Source organism: Physcomitrium patens, chromosome 9 (assembly GCF_059467195.1).
Source record: "Physcomitrium patens ecotype Gransden chromosome 9, ASM5946719v1, whole genome shotgun sequence".
NCBI lineage: Eukaryota > Viridiplantae > Streptophyta > Bryopsida > Funariales > Funariaceae > Physcomitrium > Physcomitrium patens.
In genome coordinates, this window is record NC_143418.1 from 7,428,281 (window position 1) to 7,452,086 (window position 23,806).

The window sequence follows — 23,806 nt, forward strand, 5'->3', positions numbered from 1 at the left end:
AAATCCTACAGTCCAACACAAATCATATTTGGAATTTAAACTTAAACCTTGAGAAGGTGGAATGGACCCAACTCTATAGCAATTTACAAGGATGTTGATTCAATTGATTTTTAAAGTCAACAATATAAAAACAAGTTTTTTTTTTTTTTTTTTTTTTTTTTTGCATATTAAAAAAAGAAATTTATGGATAATTTAATTCGAACATTACATAGCAACATAGAGGAATTTGTGTTGCCATTTTTACAATTTTTGTGGCAATTATATTGCACTGTCATCAATGTCTTCACCACATTTCCTTATAGCTACAATATAAATTGCTGATCAAAAAATAAATAAAATAAAAATAACATAAAATAAAGACATATACATATAGTAAATAATATATTGTAGAACTTTGGGAACATTAATGAATTATAAAATCTTCATTAGACATTGGATTGATGACAATAATTTATGAATAAAATAAAATAATAAATAACTAAATAACAACAACACCTTATACAATAAAGTTAGAGATTCCTATTAATGTGCAAGTTAGTTTCGATTTTTAATTAGGCACTAACATTGACACCATTGCTCCAAAATTCCTTAGATGCAAGCATTTGCATTATTGTCTATTATAATCAATTATAATGAATTACAATGTAAGCAATATATTCAAGAACCAAACAAACATATTTCATTACTTCATAATAAAAGTTAAATAATGAAATAAATAAATAATTAAACCACACATATGTGAAAATAAATAAATAAATAAATAAATCCTCCATTATATTTCAAATTTCAAATTTATTGCAGATATATTAGTAGACAAAAAAATCATTTTTTTATATTAATTCTTTGTTTCGATAGGAATAAATTGTATTGCACCTCAATAGTATTGTTTTATGGAAGGATTCATACTCCATGTTATATATATATATATATATATATATGATTTGACTTATTTACTTTTTAAAGTAATATATTATTTATTTTTATAGAATCCAACCATAGTATCTTTTTTAATAGTTTTAATAATTTATTGAAATTTGGCAGTGTAAATATTTACAATCATATTATAAACTGTGCAATCCAAATTAAAAATCATAATCAATTCTTAAGCTATATTATTTATTTATTAGTTACAACAGTATAAATTCAAGTATACTTGTAAAATGTAAATTCATTAAGAGAATCATACTTAGTATAAAGTTGCACAATTTTGATTTCGCTTGATAAATATTGTCATTTGAAGTTACTTTTGGTTTTTATAATTTCTTGTTATGTCATCATAACTAGTTATTTTTATATTTTTTTGTAAATTTTGATTATTTTTTAGTTTTTAAAGTGAAAATATATACATATATATATATATATATATATATATGTATGTATAGAATACGTTCAAAACTTAAAATACATATTTTTTATAAATAAAAAATATTATTTTTTCCAAATTTATAAAATTTTACTTCCTTATTAATTCAGAACATTAGACAATTTACAAAAATAACTAGTTGAATATGTGCTATGATCACAAAAAATAATTCAATGGGTTCAACTTGGAGGAGGCATGATGCTCAATCAACTCTCTACAAATTCACAAATTATATAGAGAACTGTCCAATGCATTCACTTGAATGTGTGCAATGAAGTCCAACATTAAGAAATTCAGAAGGATCTAAAAGAAGGCAATATTTTGAGGTCTATTGACCATCCCAATATTTTGGTTTTTGTTGACATTGAATATGTTGTTTTGAACCCTTCATTACTCCTCTTTAAAAAATAAAATAAAAAACGTCAACATGTGAATAATGTTGTGAAAGGATGCTACAAAAAAACCAAGACTAATATGTTAAGATACAAACTTGTGCTATGGTAGAATATTGCACAATTGCTCAAGTTCTAGTATAGCTTAAGATGCAAGTCCATTCTTGAGGTTGTTGGAGATATGTCCTAGAAAAAAACGACAACACTCACTACTCTCAAACAGTCATTGACTATTCAAAAAGTTGTCCTTTGACATTGGGCAACTTTAAAAAAAATATTGCAAGCACTCTCTTCTACCAAAGCTCAATTGCACCATATTGTATACCGACTTGGTACAATTGAATGGATGGTAGCAAAAGTACCTTGATGTTGAAAGGACCAAAAAAATTGTTATTTCAATATGAAAATAAATAAATAAATAAATTTCAATCTTTAGAATAATACCTATTAAGAAATGACTTTTCTTTCCTACATTTGTTGCACATACATGCCAAGTGCAAGCCAATGACTTGGAACTTCAATGCACAAGATATGTTGAAGATTACAATTTACAATTTAATTATAGCTTTAGAAATCTTTAGGTTCTAAAAGAAGTTGCAATCATCTTTTGAGCAAGCTCTAAGGTGAGAACATCTTAGAACTTAGTCTAAGATTGGTTTTGTTAAGGCCTTGTGAATTGGCAAGTTAAGTTTTAATGAATATAATGATGATTGATAAATTTAGCCAATCAAAAGGCCAATTTGTCTTCTTAGTTTATCCCATTGATTTTTACCCCCTTGATGTGTTTTATAATAGAAATGAAAATAAAAACTTGAATATGAAAAATATTATTGTTGAATAATTGAGTTGGAGTTTAAATTATTACGAAATAAAAAATAATTTAGAAGGTATTTTTTCTTTTTGTAGAATTAGAATAAAAAGTAATAGCACAAGGTTTATTGTGCACATATTTCTATTCAAGCACATCCTAGTGCATGATTTGCACTCACTCCCAAGCTATAACCAATGTTTTAAGAAACAATACAAAGAACAATTCCAAAACAACTAACAAAGTAATTTTTGTACACAAGCAATTGCTTGCACAAATTTCATATTACTCATCATCCATCCTCAATTTCCATGCTTCATGGACCTTAGAGTTAATTAACCAATATTCAATTTCACAACCAATCAAACTACTTCTACACATTTGTTTTTCTAAATCTATTCCACATTTTGTAAAAAGTAGGTGTGAACAACCCTTGAGCAATGACTTGGATCTTCACGTAAAAAACCTCGAAACGTCTCAGAATGTGAACCGGACAGTCTCGAATTGAAAAAGTACTCCTAATTAAAAGTTTCAAAACTTCTTTATCGGTCATAGTTAAAGAAGAAGAGGAAATTCCGAGTGATGATGAGGATAGGGAGGGGGCAAATTCTTCAAAACGGGTGTGTGTGCTTGTAATAAATAGCTCCGGAGAAGGGAGGGACAGAGAGAGAGGCTATGGTGGTGGCATTGCCATTGGCATTGAAATTGTGCCACCATCCCGAACCCTTCCTTCCTTCCTTCATCGCCTTGTCACGTTTCATTGGTCATCGCAAGCCACACCGCCATTCAGCGGAACGAAGGAAACGAAAGGAAAGAGAGAGAGAGCGAGAGGGGGGGCTTTGCACGTTTTTCCATGGAATTGCCCGATGCAACAGGACGACGACGACGACACTTTCCGGCACAGATGCTCGGGCCATGAAGAAGCTCTCATTCGCTCTCAAGGGAGGACGGTAGCGGTGTCGTTGTATTAGTATTAGGCGTGTAGCGCTGCTGCTGGTTTTCTTTTTATTTCGATTTCGCATTGGCTGGTGTGAGCGAGCATAGAGGATCGGTGAGTTCGATGGTTGCGCGGAGGAAAGACGTTGGAGGAGCTTGAGTTAGGGTTCAGGAAGGGGACGACATGGGGACGAGTGTGCAGGTGACGCCTCTGAGCGGGGCGCACTCTGAGGCTCCTCTCTGCTACTTGCTGCAGGTGGACGGATTCAGGTTTCTGCTGGATTGCGGTTGGACTGATAGTTTCGACCTGTCGCTTTTGGAGCCTCTCAAGAGGTTTATCTCGAGCTCATAAACCCTAAGTTGTCTGTTTTGGAGCTGGCAGTTTTGGGGTACCTGGTTTCGCCTGGGGTTTCAGCATGCTCGATCCCCAGTGTTTGGGAATAATTTTCATTTTTTAGTTTGTTATTATTAGGTATTTTGTTGTTGTTGTTGTAGGCTGCCTTTTCAATCGGTTTTTTGTGAAGGTTTGGGAATGTTTGTGTCAAGTTGTGCAAGGTTTGGAAGCTGTGATGTGGTACGATTTTTAAAGAATTTGTATTCGCAATTAGCTCAATGCAAATCCCTTCCGAGTGGCCCATATGAAAGGAATGTTTACTTATGAACATAAGATTGGAAACAATGTGGGTTGTAAATTAGCAGCATCGCCTTTTGAATATTGTATTTGAAGGTACTGGAAGGAGTGATTACATTGTTGTGAGTAGAGACTTTCTGTGAATTGACTCATATTTTGAATCATAACGATCGAAATTGTTGAGTCGATGACGTCTACCCGATTGTGTCATATTCAAGCTGTGTCTCTGATAATATTGGTCCTATGCGTATGGGATACATCTACCACTCTGTGTACTTTATTAAGTTAACAATCTAGGTGTTAGCTGCTGAAAAAGTTAAAGGTCTATTTGGTGATTAGACGTATGGACTAACACAACGATGTACGTTTGCCTTTCGCAGTGTGGCCCCAACAATCGATGCTGTTCTTTTATCTTATCCGGACACCATTCATCTGGGCGCATTTACCTATGCCTTTGCCAAGCTCGGGCTGCAAGCCACTATGTATTGTACGTTGCCGGTGCACCACATGGGACAAATGTATATGTATGACCACGTCCTTTCTCGGAAGGTATAGACTTTAGAAAACTATCCTGAAATTTGCTATTTAACAAGCATCAAAATTCGCTTTTACATTTTTATGTTATGGCTTTTGTAAATTTTACTTTGGTACACTTTAGAATTATATCATTAAAAACATTTCTTGATTTTGTTATCTGTTCTCATGTTGGAAAATCGGTTCCATTGTTTTGGAAGTTTGTTTTTCATCAACTGGTTTTGAGATGCATATCTCTTCTCACAGGGGATGTGTTATTCCTATCTGCGCTGGTATTCCTAATGTCAGGTGGCATTCTGTGCAGGCTGTCTCCAATTTTGATTTATTCACCCTCGATGATGTGGACACTTCTTTTGCGAACTCGGTTCAGCTCAAATATCAACAGCACTATCAGTTGCAAGGTACTTTGATCGTTTTCATCGTTCTGGTTCTAACATCCCTCTTTAAAAGTGACGGTTGTGCCTTCTCTCATACACTGCGGTACAAGAAATAACCTTCATGTTTTCTTGTGCTAGTGTAGGCAAAGGGGAAGGGATGACAATCACTCCTTATGCAGCGGGCCATCTCTTGGGTGGGACTATCTGGAAAATTACGAAGGACACTGAAGAAATTATCTACGCTGTGGACTTTAATCACCGCAAAGAAAGGTATGCGTCTGTTACTAAAGTTGGATGTGTGGTTGATATGATCCATTCATAGGAATTCTTTTGCTGTTTAAATATGCTTTCGTCTGCATCTAATTTTGGTTCGCTGGTCTAATCTGCACCCTTCTTCCATCAGTTTTTGTGTGAAAAAGTGTTCACATATAGCAACTACTAACCAAAGTCCTATGGTCTACAGGCACCTAAACAAGACCGTTTTGGAGAACTTTGTGAGACCAGCAGTGCTCATTACTGATGCATACAACGCCTTGAATAACCAACCTCCGCGGAAGCAGAGGGATCAAGAATTTATTGGTAAGTCTCTCATTCTGTCTGTTGATTGTAGTAGGCAGATTTTAGCAGACTGAATTTATGCTTTTCTGGTGTTTCTTTATACCAGTCAATGAAGGATATTATTTGAGTGTAACGAATTGTCGTCCCAATGCTTTGCAGATATGATACTTAAAGTGCTTCGAGCAGAGGGCAATGTTCTGTTGCCTGTTGAAACAGCAGGGCGTGTGCTTGAGCTCATCTTGCATTTAGAAAGTGTAAGCGCTAGAAAGCTCATTAAAATGGATCGAATATGTTTTAAACTCAGCCATCTATCTCCTGGTGTAACTTTTTATATATTTACCTACGCACTTGTTGCTCTTTGTAGGATCTCACTTATATGTTATGATTACATTTTTTGACTCGTACTCAATTTACCTGCTTTTGCGTTGAAAAACTGTGATCATTCAAAAAGATTGTACAAAGACTATTGTTAATGAGTGTGAGCAGCACAGCTGTTACGTCGCACTTTCTGGAGTTCTAATCAAACAGATAGTATGGATTGCGTTGCTTGTTCTCAATCCTTAATCGTTGTTACCTGCAGAACTGGGCGCATCAACGACTTAGCTATCCTGTTGCTCTTCTCACCAATGTGTCCTACAGTACTGTGGAGTTCGCTAAGAGTCTGTTAGAATGGATGAGTGATTCCATTGCCAGATCTTTCGGAAGCTCTCGGGAAAACTCATTTCTTCTTAAGTAAGCACGGCTACTTGCTGAATCTATTCAAATTTACGGCATATTCTGGTAAGGTAGCTCTCTATGAAAGGGGATTTATGGATTTTAGAAGTGTTCTGTACTCAGCATGCAGCTTGGGGGCGTTGAACCATCTACTAAAACTTCGCAATTCTTTTCACTTTCAGGTACCTCAAGTTGTGTCATGATCGAAAGGAGTTCGATGAACTACCTTCAGGTCCTAAGGTAAAACTTTAACATCTGCTCTTCAACCCCCAGATTCTTCATATTTGTAGAATTCAAAGCAATTATGTAACTTATATTTAACAGTTTGGTCATTTTGACACTATGGTCTGTCTTATGCAAGGTTGTTTTTGCTTCGATGGCCAGCTTGGAGGGTGGGTTTGCTCGTGACTTGTTCGTGGAATGGGCCACAGATTCTCGAAATCTTGTGCTTTTTACTGAACGTGGTCAGGTACACCTTCCTGCTAATTTCCTCAACATGCATGGACATAAATTTTGCAAGTTGCGGCTTCAGACGTATAGTTCTTCAATGTCAAGAATTCTGATTATATGCATCATGTAAAACTAGCCTCACATGGATGTCTTCGAAATGAATGCATGATTTATTAGGTACTAATCGGGTCTTGTGAACTTAGTGCAGATGGGAACACTTGCAAAGAAACTGCAAGCTGAACCACCCCCAAAGATAGTGAAAGTTACAATGAGCCAAAAGATTCCTCTGACTGGTGAAGAACTTCAAGCTTATGAATTAGAGCAAAGACTTAAAATGGCAACTGAAACAGAAGTCGATCTCGTGGAAGAAGTTGGCCCTAATTCACCTGAAGCTAAAGCTGTAACTGGCCCTCTTCCTCTAACTGTCGCGGAACCTGGTGGTGGTGTTCCATTGGGTGTTGAAGGTAAAGGATTGAAGCTGTGCCATTTTTGTATACCTTTGTTCATCATTAGTTCATGCTGTTTAAGGTACGGACGCTTGGCAATGGAAGTAGGGTGTCCTTTAAGTCGTGTATTTCGATCCATAAATTAGTATCTTTTTAGACATTAACTGTTGCGTCAGCATGAATTCAGTGCGTAGTTGACTTGCAATTACACGAGAGTTAACCTTAACAGTACGCTTTTTGCAGGTTCACTAGCCACGAATGAAATACCGTCACAACGTCAGATACTTATTGATGGTTTCACTGCATCAGACAAGACTGCGGGCCCGATGTTCCCCTTATACGAGAATCCAAGTGATTGGGATGAGTACGGAGAAGTCATCAACCCTGAAGATTACCGCGTTGAAGACACAGAAATGATGGACTATCAAAGTTCTCAACAGGTATATTTTAAATCTCTCTTGCAGCAGACTCTTATTTATAGCCGTATCAGGCTCTTATACTAGGTCAGTATGTGATAATACGGAATTTTTAGAGCATGAAAGAATCATACGCTGGACATTTACAGCCTATGGGTTTTGTTTGCATCTGGCCATAACATGCGCTCTCCAACTTCTACAGGCGCCTGTTGCTGACGTTGAAGACAACACAGATCAGGAGGCGGAAGCGATTCTTGCTGACAGGCCTTCGAAAGTTGTCGTTAAAGACTATACAGTGGGTTTTCATTTTCACTTTTACTTCCGTACTTGTCTTTATAATTGGACCATTTGTACAGCCAGCTCCTTGGGCCCCTATGCTTTCAATGCGAAGTCGGACGAGATAGTCACTGCGTAGTGTTAGGTCATTGCGTTGCGTTGAGTGTTGTTTCATGCTGAAGGAAAAGAACTCACACATGCTTGTTATTTGTTGTATTGTACTAAGATGCATATCATTTACTAAGACCAATAGTTTTGAGTGAGAACAACAGGTTTATGTGAAGTGTGCGCTGTACTACATGGACTTTGAGGGGCGCTCCGATGGCCGCTCCATAAAAAACATTCTGGCTCACGTTGCTCCTATCAAGCTTGTAAGATAACCGTATTCTTGTTGTCTGGGCTGATTCCTGACTTTTCTAGAGCGTGTTTTCCATGCCAAGGTGTTAGCATACAATGGCTTTGTTTCTTGTTTCGATCTGGCTGGAAATCCACGAGATGGATCGACATATAAAATTTATAGATTTCTCACTAATGATCATTATTTCATGAAGGTGCTTGTACATGGATCAGCAGAAGCCACAGAGCATTTGAGGCAGCATTGTGTGAAAAATGTGTGTCGAGATGTGTATGCCCCTCGCATTGGTGAAACTCAGGATGTCACTTCAGACCTGTGTGCATATAAGGTAAATGAGGTGCTCTTGATTATTGCTTTGTTACATTTATTTTCGAAACATTGCTTCAACCTTCAGCTGTTGATGATTGCAATGTCAAAATTTTTACTTCACACGTGAAGTTATGGAACCACGGGTCCTCGTATTTATTCTTACTTCGTGTTCGTCTGTACAGGTGCGTTTGACGGAGCGGTTAATGAGTTCTGTGTTATTCAGAAAGGTAAGAGAATTGTAGCTTTAGTCCAAATAATGCTAAGTTCGTGAGTTGATTTGACAAAGTATGAAATCGAACTGATTGAATGATTCATTGAAAAGAAAGTGATTGCTCTATGTCATGACAAAGATTTGGTTACACTTCCACCTCAACCCCATTAAATAATTTACATTGGTTCAACCTGATAGTGAGTTCGATCAGGTGCCACCCTAAGGAATTTTTATAACTTCTGATAATTGATTAGAGGCACTTTTGGGTGTTTATTCAGAAAACATTTAGTCTCTTGTGGAAAAGGGGAGGCTTCTACTATTCACTTATTGAACTGTTTTTGACCTGTATATTTTTGGTGCCAGTTGGGAGACTATGAGGTGGCGTGGATAGATGGAGAGATCGGGAGCCAAGAATCAGAGGGGATGCTTCCGCTGCTTCCATCTGAAACACCTCCACCCCACAAGTCGGTTTTTGTCGGTGATTTGCGCCTCGCAGATTTTAAGCAACTTCTGGCCACGAAAGGCATTCAGGTCAAGACTCTTTTATATTTTAGTTTTTTATAATGAGCAGGTGTCTGGGCAGGGGTTGCTGCACAGGAGTCATATCCTTCAGAGTTGTGACCTGATTGATTCATTTTTGTACAGGCCGAGTTCGCTGGTGGTGTACTTCGATGTGGTGACGCATTTGCAGTGAGGAGGGTAGGATATTGGCGACTCTTAATATACACTCATTGTTTTTGCCACGAGCTCCATGCGTAGTTTGTTTGCACTTGGACCATCGCAGTTTCTCGGTAGTTTTCAGACCAGAATATTACTGGAATACTATCGCCTTCACTACTCTAATTCTTTCCGTAGGTTGATGATCAAAATTGTAGATTTACTAAGAATAATGGATGGCCTCTTTGATGCAGAGTGGTGGAAGCCAGCAGTTGGTCATTGAGGGCCCTTTGTCAGAAGAATATTACAAATTACGGGATCTTTTGTATTCTCAGTTCTACATGCTATAATAGCTTCCATTTTATTGTGAAAGCTCTACAGCCTGCGTAAACCTGGAAGAGGAGGGGTGAAGGAGACGTCAGAATTGGCACCCGCACTTTAGAACCTTCACTGTCCTCTTACAGAGAAGAAAAGAGCCTTTTGTTACCATGTATGCATTACATTTAGTTGAAGTAGTAGTGTTGTACCAGACTCTCTTTCCTTCCACATGCAAAATCTCAAGAAAGATTATATTTGCAGGATACTTCGTACAAGGTGTTCTTTTTAAAGAGAGACAGCTCACATAGCTGCTGAATATTCTGTCGTTGTCGAAAGGAAGAAACGATGAGATTCTCCGGAAGACTTTCTTAACTGCAACTGCATAATAGATCGAAGATCATCTCACAAACTTTTCTGGGCTGGTGTGTAACGTTGACCGAGTATAAGTTGTCATACAATTTAACGATGTGTCGCCGATCTCTTACTACTACATCCATTGTGTGCCCTTCTAAATTTTTTTGTTTGCCTATGAAATCTGGCTTCGATTGTTTCCGTCATTTGGTTTGAAAAGTTCACTCCTGTAACTTATTTTGGTGTTCACTTCAATTTAAGAAGAGTCATTTGCAAATGTGAAGTAATATTCATGATTCTGGTACGGCTACTGAGGAACTCAGCAAATTCCATTCATGATCAGTCGAAACTGCATAAACCACTTGTCGGTAGGTATCTGTGCCAGTCAGAACCAGTTCATTACGAGCAGCAAAGCATACATAAATAGTTAATGAATAATAATAAATTAATCAAAGTTTAAACAAATTCTATTTCTTTTAAAAGGGAATATGAATTATTCCAATACGTGTTGGAACAAAATTTCACATGATAAACAACAAGGTTAGAATTTTGATCATGCACTTCATGAATATCAAAATGAAATTCAAAAAATGTGTTCTTTACTAGGTTGTTGCCATCATCATCATCATCATGTGTGTGTATATATATATATATATATAGATGTGTGTGTGTGTGGGTGAATACTATGCATGTTTTATCTTAATTTGTAAATTTAGTGTGAAAAAATCCATATTGATATTATTATTATTGTTATTATTGATATTGTAAGCACTTTCGTAAGTTACAAATTATTATTGTTGAACAAATGATTGGGTATATAGGTAAAATACACAATATAATTAGGAGTAAAATAACTATTATTTCATGATCACAATATACATTACAATTGGTGCTTTCCAGAAATCTTTATTTTTTTGCAGATTTGCAATCTTCTGATCTTGAAAAATTAAACTAACAATTATATATAATCAATAAAGATTAAAGAAAAAGAAAAAGAAAAAGAAAAATATGTGCTAAAAATTAAAAAGTTACAATTTAAAGGGTTGATTTTCGTTTCTTAGGTTTTGTTTTTGTTCATTTCTGGTTTGAGTTTTTTTTTTTTTTTTTTTTTTTTTTTTATCGATACAATAAACCTATACCATTCAAAATATGACTATAGTTTTACCTCCGTTTAAGATTATCTGCACAGAAAGTGCGCATTAAGGATACGAGGAGGTGATTAACATGAACATCATTAAAGGTATATAATCATGTGCTAATACACAGTAAACCTGCAGGAATTGCAATTTTGAGAAAGAAGCTGCAGCAGGTGTGAAAGTGCTACCAGGAGTACAAGGCCTTCATGTGGATATTGATACCCGGAACGGTGATATCCGGGGTACTTGAGTATCGGCATTAAGGAGCGTTTAGCGATGACGTTGAGGTTATTTGCGACAAATCGCGAAAGCTACGGCTACGCACCAAGTGAAGCGTTTCATTCAATTTTATCATCATTTTGGGAATGGTGTTGCGATGCTTGTTCGCTGATTATCTCCAACCCTTTTCTGATTAGCATGTAAGAAAGTATTTTACTCTGTTGTGGATGATTGGAGCTTCGGAGAGGTAGAAGGTGGAGGACGTCCCGAAGAATGGAAGACGCTAAGGCTGCGTTATTGCGCGCAGCAGAGCAGGCCTTGGAACAGAAAAATTTTCCCGATGTGGTGAAGAACTGTAAGCAAATACTGAAGCAAGACCGCGCTAGCTATGGCGCATATGTCCTCTTGGCCAAGGCGCTGCAGGGTACCAATCACTTCCCGCAAGCCCTGGTTGCTCTTCGGAAGGCAGTGGAGCAGGATAAATCTGCTCTACCAGCATGGCTGGTAAGTGAAGTGCCTCTTATTTCTTTTTGTTTTGTACAGCTATAAATTCTTTTGTTGATCATCAGTAGCCGCTGAAATTTGGATTTAATTCATGCGGCATATTGCACTTGGATCTTTCTTAAAATATGTACACAATTCTGTTGCTTTGATGCTTAGAATCTGCACACAATGCCAGAATCCTTTGTATAATGTCATTTTCCACTTGCGCCTGATATCACCAGAAAGTTTCGCTAAGGTCTTAAGCTTTTGCATCATTGTGGAATTTAACAAATGTGCATGATTTCGTTCTCTTTGTAGTTGGATTCAGGGTATCGTCCAAGGGTTTTAGCTTAAAGAGTCCACAGATCGTTCTTACATGCGATTCTTGTCATTAGGTTCATGATTTGAGAAAATCTGATAGCATAAGCTATGTACTGGCAACGCAAAGCCAAATGAGACACATTGTCTTCTATATTTTTTCTAATGAAATAAGTTCAACTTCAAATAATTAAACAGCTGTATTCCTGAATTGCTGTGGAAGACTAACCATTTCTGTTTCACAGATGTATGTAATTAATCCAGTGTTGTCGTTGCAAGCATGAGCTCTCGTGGAGGATTTTATATGCTTTACATGTTTAGTCATGCAGTCAAGCCTAACTGAAGCGTTCATGGATCTGACATACTTTTGGTTTCTCCCTCGTAGGCATTCATGGATCTATATGAAGCAAGTGCAGAGTTTGACAAATTTCTAGAAGCTTGTAATACTGTGAGGCAAATCACGCAGACCTCTGGTGATATGAAGAATTTTGCATCCTGCACAGAGAGATTGGCCTCCACATATGTCAAAACTGGGCGTCACGAAGAAGCACTAGGTGTCTGGGAGGAGTTGTTGAAAGCAGACAAAGTTGTGACACCTGATACACAGTTAAGGGCGCTTTGTGGTGTTATTGATGCACAAGCTTCATTGTTTGATTTGGCAACGCAGCAGAAAAGAGAAAAGGATTCTGCTACTCTTTTAGGGGTTCACACTGTGGAATCCTTACGGGATGGCTTGGAGACAAACCTCCATATTGCACTCCAGAAGCCCGGTTTGCATGTTGAGCGCTATAATGCACTGCTACTGGACCTCCTTCTTCGAACAACGAGAGAATCTAGAGGTTGTTACCATCCCTGAAATCCACAAAATCTTGGAATGTTACTGTGTTTCTGATTTTTTTTTTTTTTTTTTTTTTTTTTTTTTTTTGCGCGTTTATTGTCATTATTTTGAGTCGTGGATGATGCAACCTGCACCATGGTTTTTAGCAGGTCTGTCTTTTCAAACTTCAAACTAGTTGGTGCACTGAGTCGATGTTATTGATAGTTTTTTACAAGTACGACGTATGTGCTAGTTGAATTTAGATAATCAGTTATTGTAAACCTAGCTTCTTTACTATTGCACTACGCGCAGGGAAAGATTCTCAACTTCGACTTCTACAGCAGGCTATTGCGACAACCTTATCATCCAACGTTCTTACTGGTTACGAAGTGGCTCTTGTCCTCTGTGAGGAAGACCATGCTGACTTTTTATTCCAAAACGTAAATAGTACGGAAAGTACGAAGAATGGAGTGCCTTACTTTAGATTAAGACTTGGATTGCGGTTTGCGCATCTTTATCCATCTCATGGGCTTGCCCTTGCTACAATCGCATCCTTGTCACAAAGCAGGTCTGAGTCCTCATGTTCTAAGTTTTTATTCTATTGGTTTGCAGTTTCAGGTTTCTAGTAGTTAATTTTTCGTGGGTCTAGTGCATAACGAAGTTATAAAGCGTTTTAGTATTATTGGGGTAATCACTGGTTTTTTGGCTGTTCAAATAGACATGGAACACCACCCTAAAAACTGATTGTTTCATTTTACAGTGCGGATCGCAAGAAGGTCTTGTGTGAGAAAGCACTTCGAGCTGATGACACATGTTTGATCGGGTGAGTGCTTGAGCATGCTATGAAGGTGTTTTAAAGGAGCTTAGTTGACGGTGTTTTTTTTGTGAGGGATTACGTTTCCCAATGACAATAATGTTGATGATAATATTGCAGATGGCAGTTATTAGCTGATCTGCAAATTGCAGAAGGTGCATATAGTGGTGCTGCGGACAGTATAAAGCGGGGATTCAAATCACTCGAGTTATGGAGAACAAAGTACGGGTTGCAGCTTTTTGCTAAAGAGCTGCGTCTACATCTTACAGAGGGGCATTTGCATTTGGAAACAAAAGCCTATGAAGAAGCAGAAAGGGTGTATCGATTTGTATTAGATGTGCGTTTCTTCTATCCAAGTGCCTCGAATATTTTATTATTTTAAAAGTATTCTAGAACGTACTCATGAAATAAGTAAATAATACGCATTCATGGAAAGCAATAAGTACTCATCAAACCTCATGGATCATCAGGGTGCAGACAAATTGGGTAACAGAGAAGCTGAAGAATTAGTTAAGGCTGCCCTTGAGGTACAATTTCTCCTCTCTGTTACTCTAGACTTGGTTTGCTGAGGTTTCTGAATCCTTGAGGGCTAGGGAGTCGGCAATCTGCACAGATGTGTTGCAATATATCGGTTGATTTGTTAATGGTGTAAAAACAAAATTAGTTCAGATCACATCTTGACGGCCGTATTCACAACAATTATTATAAATTTTACATATTGTTTTTAGTGTCTTTCATTCTAAATCCAATCATAACTCCGATTTAATCGATTTTCTCTTGAATTTTTTTGTGATGGATTTGAATGCGAAAGCCTCATCACTGTGAACTTTTGAATATTTTGCATGACTTTTGCTGTTGATTAATTCTTCCAGAGGACACTTTTTGAATATAAGAGCATCTTGTTCGGGATCGTTATTCTAACATGACGATGTTTATTTGCTTCAATCAGGGAAGAGTGAAGGTAGCAATAGCACAAGACGACTTAAAAGAGACCGAAGATAGATTAGAGGCTCTTTTGTCATTTGACAATACAAATCATTGGGCTTTAGCAGAGAAAGGCTGGTTGGACTTTAAGAAAGGCAATGCTGAGAATGCTGTGCATTTATTAGAGAAAGCCGTGGCGATCTGTGGGAACAACTCTACTTACCGCCGTCGTTTGGTATGTTAGTAGTCTGTTGAGGTTCTGGTTTTTCTGCTCATGTTATTTGATTATGAAAATTTAATGTAATTCAAGCAGAATGTTCATCAAAGTCTAATATGCTTATAAATTGCAGGGTTTGTCATACTGGGAAACAGGTGAGCAATCTGGTAAAGAACGAGCAGTTGCACAATTGGTGGAAGCTGCGAGGTTGGATCCGAAGGAGGCAGGTGTTTTCCGTTACCTTGGACACTATTATTATCAAATAGCTGGTGATATGCGGCGAGCCGCCCGATCTTACCAGAAGGCAATCAATCTTGATCCTGAAGATTTGGAGGCAGGGGTGAGGTCTCAATTTCCATGGTAGTTTACGGACAAAACTGCTCAGCAATGATTAAGTTGATTGCTCTTGCTTACCATTGCCTTAGTTTAGGTATGAGATTATCCTATAATATTGTCTCAGATCTGCTCTGATGCTATCCTCAGTTTATTGTTCCGCTGCTTGTACTAAATATGTATGGTTGTCTTCATTGTAGGAAGCTCTTTGTAATCTACTGGAAAAAGGAGGACAAATTGTGTTGGAAGGTGCCATATGTCGAGAAGCCTCTCAACACTCGCCTCGAGCTTATTGGGCATGGCGTCGACTTGGCTATATCCAGGTATATTTTGTGTTGTCAGTATGAAGGTGTGATGCTTAATAGCAATGTAACATGATATTCTTAAAGACGTTGGAATTCGTGTAGAACTTTGTATGGTATTGAGGAGCCGGTATACTTGCCATCCTGAAGATCTTTCAGTGACTACTATTATATTTGAGTCTTCACAGTTTTAGCTGATTTCTGACGGAGATGATTAAGTTTCGCATTTTGAAACTGCTGGTTTAGTTATACCTGGACTAACAAATTTTTTTGTCGTGGAATGTGTTTTCTTTGAAAGGTTCAAGCGAAACAGTGGTCAGAGGCTGTGTCAAATCTGCAACATGCACTTCGAGGCTACAGCTCGGATGGATGTCTGTGGGAGGTATTCTAGCAGGACCTTATGACGAGTTCCATCTTAATCGTGACTCTAAAGAATCGCCTTGTGTTAAATCTCATGTCAGAAAACTACATCACCTATTTTATTGTCATTTTCTTGCAGGCGTTGGGATTGGCTTATCAACAACTTGGTATGCTAACTGCTGCTCTGAAGGTAAGTCGTGCATTCCATAAATTACGTTTGAAGTTATTTACAGTCAAGTGGTCTTGTTCATGGTTAAATGAGTGATCTTTGTTTTTATTACAGGCATACGAACGAGTTGTGTCTTTGGGAAATACATCTCCAATATTTGCCCTACTTCAGAGTGGTATCATCCTCCAGTCACTTGCATCATATACTCAGGTTTGCATGACATGCTTGTTATGCCGGTGATTTACGTAGTTAAGTTGTTCTTTTTGACCTGAGTGTTTTTAGTTGGAAATGCTGAGATGGTGTTTTGGATCTTACTTGCAGGCTATTGACATATTCCGTAATGCTCTCGACAAGGTTCCTGGAAATGTGGTCGCGCAGTGTGGTCTTGCAGCTGCACTTTTAGGTCGTGCTCGTCAGTGCACAAGTGTTGGAGCCTTGGCTTGGGCTGCGAGACTTTTACAGGTAGAATCATTTCTAATGTCTGGATGGATGATAAGTGTATATTGTAATTTGTTAATGACTATAGTGGATGGCCAAAAGCTATGGTGCTCCTCAGTAATACAAGCATGTGCATTACAGGAAGCTGCTGATGCTGCACACCAATGTACATCAAGTAATGGTACTGTTGCCGCTGCGTGGAAACTATTGGGAGATATTGAGGTGTGTACCACCTACGCTTCGTATTATGACATGTGTACTTACTACAAATCTCACAGATCCTTGTTCGAGAGTGATGGCAGAGCCACTGAGGAAAAAACGTTATTTTATCCGTCATACACGTAGGAGATATGTTGATGAGCTTGTTATCTTGTTCACTTTAGAACGTTCTCATAAACGATTGTTTGGAGGCAGGTTGCATATGCTCAAATATTGCCATGTGATCTCATGGATTCCATATCAGATGGTATCACCCGAGAGGATTTCAATGAGCAGGAAGCGGCTTCTTTTTGCGACCAGGTTCTACTTTGGTATCAGCAGCGTAAAGCTGCTAGCAAAAGAGCGCAACGCGCTTATCTTCATTTACTTCATATATGTCCTCAGCAAGGCCATGTGTATGGCGATCTAGCAATGGCCATAAAGCTTGACCACTCGTTAGACCAGAACGCACCACCGAGTGAATCAACAAGGTATGTTCGCCGCCAATTTATTTGATATGTTGATTTATGATATGAGGCATGAAAGGCGGCTCAAGCGTATACCCAACTCTTCGCCTTCTCATCTTTTCTCTTGTTTTTATTGGCAGGTTGGATCCAGAAAGAACTGTTTTATCAGGATTGCGCTTAGATACTTCACGTGCAGACCTCTGGTTCATATTTGGTGTGTTGGTACAACACAAAGCTCTGAAACAACATGCCTTTATTCAGGCTCTACGACTAGATGCATATCATTCCAGCACTTGGGCTCATCTAGGACAGGTTTTCACTTCTTCACATAATACCTTGAACTCATTTATTGTACCATTCAGAATGTTTTATGGTGAACCATTTGGAGTGGTTGCTTGGTCCTGAGTGGATTTATGGGCATATATTCCCATGTGAGACTGTGGGAGTTCTTGTTTATGCTAACAGCTTTACCTGCAAGAGAGGGAGCTTGAGTTAGCAAAGCAGGCATTCGATAGATCTCGAAGTGCAGATCCGACTCTAAGCCTACCGTGGGCGGGTATGGCCTTTCTGCACAGCCTCAGTGATGGGTGAGTTTTTCATTTGAAGATTTTTACTTCCAACTTTGGGGGGCGGATTCTAAGGTCATAGATGCTGTAATTGAACGTCTCGTGAGCAGTCTTCTGTGTTGAATGGAAATTTAATTGCTTGTAATTTTTCTTTTTTCGATTTTTAACGTTACTTTTTATGCAGAAAGAAGGAGATGGACGAAGCCTTCGCGAGTTGCTTGTATGCTGTGCATCTACTACCAGTATGTTGGGACCATAGAAGTTTTTAAACTTTCACTAACTTTTATTATGCAAAAAGGACAAGTGTCATCAATCACTGAAATGTAAATTGCGATGATTTAGATGTATGCTTTGTGTGGTCAAGATTTTACATGTGAATTTCACCCTCAACGAACATTATCAAGATGTAGTTGTGAAGGTTTTCTTTGAACTCGACCTCTCAGCTTTTTTGTGGTTAAGCAGGTTATGCAAGTTCAACTTGGCCTTGCAAGGTTAGCCGAACGCACCCGCCACCTATCTACAGCACAGGTGCAGATCATTTAAAACTGCTACAAAAACTCCATATTTTGTTATGGGGCAAGTTACGCGTGATTCAGCAACGATCTAGACTACAGAGGTTTTCAAAACATTTACTAGCATCAGCGACTTTGTCGAGGATCGATTAGGATGACATTGCATTTATGTACTGAATATGAGCATTGCCTTTGATGATTTGGAATAGGTATATGCAGCCATAGAGCAGTGTGTACAAAGAGCACCCCATAGTGTAGAAGCGCTCAATCTGAAGGGCCTTGTTTGCGAGTCTCGAGGGAGCCTGTCAACTGCAATCTCCGCTTTTCAGCTGGCACGTCATATAATTGAGGAAGGACTGGGGAAGACGAATTCAACAGCTGCAGGAAAATTGAATTGTGTATTGTTGAACCTTGCAAGGGTCTTATGCAAGGTAAGTGTCGTCTTTTGATAACTTCTTATGCTGTCAGCTTGTGTTCGTTTCACTTAAAGGGCAATAAAGTCCAAACACTAATCTTCAGATATTACATGCGTATACCCCTGAAGGCTTGAAATTTTCTTTTTAAAAAAATGTAGTTACCTTTCATTTCCAGGCTGGCAGAGCAAGGGACGCAGTTCAAGTGTACGAGATTCTTGTAGATTCAGGTACAAAACATTTCTTACGGGAATTTGACGTCTACTATATGTTCTGGGAGCATCAGAGCAGTCTCTGTTATAGAGTAACCTCTTCTTATTTTCTGGGTTTGGAATTGTTGACAGATGTTGCCATGTCATTTTACATATTGTAAATTACAGTTTCTGACGACGTATGTGGTTATGATTAAAATGAACTTAGATTGAAATTACAGATTTAAGAAGTATAATTTTAGCTCACAAGCTCATGTTTCTCTATTTCATTAGGCGTACTGATGGAAGAGCCAGAGGCACTGCGAAGCTACGCTGTGGCAGCATGGCTTGGAAATAGAAAAGAGCTAGCTGCTGCTATTGCACAGCAGGCTGTAGAAGTGAATGGAGAATCAGCATCTCATACACTCTTCTTCAGAATGACGTACTGGCTTTCAAGGCCTCTCCTTGTCTTGGAGGACTTAAGAAGGGCCAGTATGGATCTTTTTCGTAATATGATTTTTGGTTCTACTGCTCTTGCTATGGCCATAATGGCGGATCACCAGCAGTCTGTAGCCGGTGTTCTGTATAGGTCTAATATTTTATTTGACCATGAAAGAGGTCCTCAGGCGCATCATTTAGTTGCCGATTGGAAACAGGTATTAATGTTAATTTCTTTCATCTTAATGAACTACCGATCTGAGAAAGGAGACCGGGGCTTTGAATAGCATGACTGGTCGCAAGTACTGTGTTGCCTTGATAACGAAGAGTTCACCACAGAAAGTTTGTTGGTTGTAAATTTGTCTTCGTTAAGCTGAGTGTTTTCGAATTGCAGGGCAAGCATGAGGAAGGGCATTTGTACAATAGTACAATTGAGGAATTGCTGAAGGCCATGCATTCATTTCCAGACAGCATTTCAACACGGTACCTTGGGCAGTTTTAGATAGCTTTACATAGCTTATGTTATCTTATTATTTTTTCAATTTTTTTCTTCTTTGTATGTCGACAGTACTCATTCTACTTACTTTCATTTGACGTAGACTGTGCCGTATTTAGAGTCTTCTCTGATTTGGTGAAGCGCAAATGAGATTCCAACTCTACCATCAGAATGGTAATCAACAATTATTTTTTAACCTTTCTTCATGAATTTTATTTATGAAATTGGTATGTTATCGACAGGGCTAAACTCGGTCAGAAGCTTACGGAAAGCACTTACGGTAATTGTGCTTACCTTTCTCTGAGATGCTGCGATGTACCTGGTCCAGTTCCACAACAAGATTTGTGTACCAGTTTGGTAGGCGCAGTATTGGCTGATGCTACTAATGCCGAACACTCAGTACTTCCAAAATTACTTCGGTAAGATGTTTGTGATTGCTCTGCTTTAATCTCCTCTTTTCGAAAGTAGGATATGGTAGTTACCTGGTACCAAAAAGAGCATTCAAAAAATAGGGTGTGTAATGCCTCTTTTTACCTGATAATTTTTGAGCTCAAAATTATTGATATTTTTGTTCAACACATTATGCATACCTTTTCAATTTTGTCGTTTTGCGAGCATGGAGTGTTGAATCTTCTATCCTGAAACTGATTTGCGTATCAGCTTGCAATGCTGGTTCCTATTTGCAGTGAAGCCCCTCTAAATAGCATTTTTTGAAATTGTCCTACGCAGGTGGGTACACATGGAGCCTTGGAACAAAACGGCAAAATCTAGTTTGGTACTCACATTACAACAGGTGCAAAAGCCAAATGTACACCTTGCAGTTGGTCGTCTTGCACTCACACAGCCAGTGTCTGACCCTGTATCCTTGGACATAGATGTACTACTTAAAGTATGTGCCTCCAATGCAGCATTAGAGCATGGGGATACTGCAGCTGCTTTGCAGCATGCGAAAGCTGCATGCTTATTGAATGCGTCAGCAGAGTGTAATTTTGTCGCTAGCTTTCATCTGGCACGTTGTTATCTAGCAACCCAGAATCTCCCGCTACTGCGAGTGGAGGTCAAAAAGTGTAGACGAAATTTAAAACCGGATGACCTTTTGGGACACTTGAAGTTGTCAGAAATGGAGGATAAGTTGGGTTTGCAGACAGAGAACCAAAATTCTAGTTTTGAGCGTGCTATTGGTCTGAAAAGTACAGCTCATCCAAAGGTGTGGACTTCGTTATGGCATCTAAGGAAAGCCCAAGGGCTTTTACAAGCGGAAGACTACATCTCTGCTGAGAAAGCTGCTGGTCAAGCTTGTGCCGTCCATCCAGAATCTGCCCCTCTTCATCTCTTTCACGGTAAATTAAATCAGCGTTGTTTCCTACGCAGAAGTGTTTACTGGTTAAATTGGTTCTAGTTAGAACATTGTAGTGATTTTTGTGAATTTGCATATTGAGATCTGTATGTACCGTGTAGGTGCACTCTGCCTCTCACTATTCAACTTAGGAGGCTATCCACAGCAATTAACTTCAGCAGTTCGCAGTCTAAGCAAGGCTGCATCACAAGGAGGACCTTCCGAGGTCTGTGTGGCTGGTGTTTTACTGGCACAAGCTGAAACCAGTAAAGGGAACATTCGTAGTAGAAATGCTCAAAAGTGGGAACAAGTTCTTCGATCGGCATGGAAATGCTGGCCTGCAGGTTTTCTCATACTTGACATGCTCAAATTTCATTTCTGGTTGGCAATGAATCAGATTCTTTTTTTTTTAAAAGCTTGCTATGTGTAATGTACAGTTGTAGGTAAATGCCCAAGTCAACTTTACTGAGGTTCAGTGTGATAACTAATGTCAATTTCCCTGATTTTTTGTTGCAGAGGACAGACCTGGGGAGTTGTATTTTCAGATGGGGTTGCTTGCTGAACAGTTCAAGGATACTTCACATGCAGGCATGTACGCTCCTGAGTCGTTACAAAGCAAGCGGTCGTGGATGCAGAGAGCTGCCCACGCAAATCCAGCTTGCCGCCGCTATTGGGAATTGTTATTGTAGCACTCACGTCTGCACCAGTTTATGTAAATTGTTGAGTACTCTTCTTTTATCATTTGAGCTCACAATTTTAAAAAAAGTGACACCTATGATCACTTTTTCATGTTGTATGTGGAACCTCTGATTGACAAGCTCCACCTTTGATCTGTACGAAGACCAAAACCGCGGCTGCAGCAAGTCGATGCCGCAAAAGAATCATTATACACAATATACAGTTTACTTATTTAGTGGGGAATCTTGTGTTTACACTCGCCTCCAGCATGATTGCGGTGCCTAACCATGTCTTCATTCGACTGTATTGAGGCTCCGGTTGGGCTAGACGGTTATTCAAGCAGACGAGCAACTCGCGGTGGTTACTCAGGTTGTTAACGCTAGTAGTTACTGCAGATAGGAAGAGGCAGTATGATTTGCTCTGAAATTCCACGTCCTTTTCACTTTGATCAATGTTATTTCTGTAGGAGTCTATGGTTTTTATTTTATTTTTAATTCAATTAACATTATGAAACATAGGTTAGTAAGTTCATTCTTAGTGTTGGAGTCTAGGAAAGTGAAGAGAAGGAAAGTGAAAGGATTGAACTCTTTTCAGCTGTACTCTCTTTCCAATCCTTGACGAGGAGAGGAGAGCTATGAATTCTAGAATATAGGGACATCTTTCACTGGACTCGATAAATTGTCAGTATCCTGTGTTCGACTGTGTTATAACATTTAAGCCCCAGCCATACTAACGGTTTAAGATAAGATAGTTGATGGTAATTGTGCGACAATCTTCACGATTAAATTTGCCTAATTTTTAGCATCTAGGAGAGGATGTGCTGAATTCAAATCCACAGTTATATACATTCGCATGATGGTTTAGGTTATGTTACTGAAGTCTAAACTAACCAAAGTTAACTAATACTAAAATAGTCACAAATTGTAAAAACCACCAAAAATTCTTTCCAAATTGAAATTTAGAGGAGATGAAAATTTCTCTCCAATTGGTACTTAAAGAGTGACAACAGATGCCCAAGCAAATAAACAAGTATGTTATTCAAAAATAATAGAGCACTCATTAAAGAAACTTATAATATTTATTTCAGCTCTGTTTAGGATCAAGTTTCCAATCTAGTAATTTACAAGATATTATTTTGCCAAGAACATTAGCATTAACATATTTTTATTTCTTGGATTAATTCCTTAGATATTTAGAATCTAATAATAAAATCCAAGGAAAAGTTTTGTCTCTGCCTATTGCCTGCTTAGTGCCCTTTTGAATTCAGGAGATACCAAGCAAGCATTGTACAGAGGTAGATACTTTTGTCTAAACTTGACTCTACAAATAATAATTTGTGTAGCAACAACTCAAGGAAATATCTAAGTATTAGAGTCAAGTTATCAAGTTTCCAATCTAGTGATTTATCTATTTCCTTGAGTTTGGAAGATGTTCAATAGACACAAAAATACAACCACAAATCAAAAATTAAAATTAGTTAATTTATTATAATAATTAATTAATTTTTCTCTGAGTGCTTTGGATAATTTCAATTTAGATTTTTTTTTTTTTTTTTTTTTTTTTTTGGTATATGTGTGTGTATGCGTGTTTTATTTATTTATTCATTGTTCCACTCTACTTATTCATGTTTTGGAAAGAAGAAAAGAAGCTACTTTAATGCAATATTTTAAAGCTTTGTTTAATCAACACTATTAGTCATTTTTGCCACCTTCTTAGATTTTTTTTTTATTTATTTATTATTATTGGTTGTGTTGTTGATAATGTAGTTCAAATAATCCTCATATTGTTAAGATGGGGCTTGTTTTATTTTATTTTATTTTTTATATAAAAGGCGGTTGTATGGTGCTAAGGCAAGATATTTTTTTTATTGTGTCTTTTC

General features: G+C 38.1%; 2 protein-coding genes across 3 annotated transcripts; both read left to right on the forward strand.

Annotated features, from left to right (window-relative positions):
- The first annotated feature begins 3,194 nt into the window (after nt 1–3,194).
- LOC112286991 (cleavage and polyadenylation specificity factor subunit 2) lies at nt 3,195–10,241 on the forward strand. The gene is made up of 18 exons (XM_024529535.3): nt 3,195–3,832; nt 4,511–4,679; nt 4,969–5,065; nt 5,185–5,311; nt 5,505–5,620; nt 5,759–5,853; nt 6,180–6,331; nt 6,496–6,553; nt 6,675–6,782; nt 6,972–7,227; nt 7,453–7,649; nt 7,828–7,920; nt 8,174–8,272; nt 8,453–8,584; nt 8,748–8,792; nt 9,140–9,307; nt 9,422–9,475; nt 9,688–10,241. Exons 1-18 carry the CDS (start codon nt 3,684–3,686, stop codon nt 9,781–9,783), a joined length of 2,211 nt encoding a protein of 736 aa, XP_024385303.1. The 5' UTR covers nt 3,195–3,683; the 3' UTR covers nt 9,784–10,241.
- Nucleotides 10,242–11,544: 1,303 nt separating this feature from the next.
- Nucleotides 11,545–22,596, forward strand: LOC112286737 (tetratricopeptide repeat protein SKI3). Of its 2 annotated transcripts, XR_016504724.1 has the most exons (28): nt 11,551–11,961; nt 12,644–13,097; nt 13,388–13,643; nt 13,836–13,898; nt 14,010–14,226; nt 14,360–14,416; nt 14,839–15,048; nt 15,164–15,370; nt 15,564–15,686; nt 15,964–16,047; nt 16,165–16,215; nt 16,309–16,404; nt 16,516–16,656; nt 16,774–16,854; nt 17,047–17,321; nt 17,438–17,609; nt 17,763–17,884; nt 18,048–18,105; nt 18,326–18,391; nt 18,585–18,806; nt 18,967–19,018; nt 19,274–19,635; nt 19,812–19,900; nt 20,156–20,332; nt 20,643–20,706; nt 21,110–21,253; nt 21,372–21,593; nt 21,766–22,045. XR_016504724.1 is itself a non-coding variant. In XM_024528938.3 (27 exons), exons 1-27 carry the CDS (start codon nt 11,731–11,733, stop codon nt 21,936–21,938), a joined length of 4,872 nt encoding a protein of 1,623 aa, XP_024384706.1. In that variant the 5' UTR covers nt 11,545–11,730; the 3' UTR covers nt 21,939–22,596. The 2 variants fall into 2 exon arrangements, 1 of the variants encoding a protein (XP_024384706.1); XM_024528938.3 differs by having other exon boundaries at nt 11,545–11,961; nt 20,643–21,253; nt 21,766–22,596.
- Nucleotides 22,597–23,806: the final 1,210 nt, after the last annotated feature.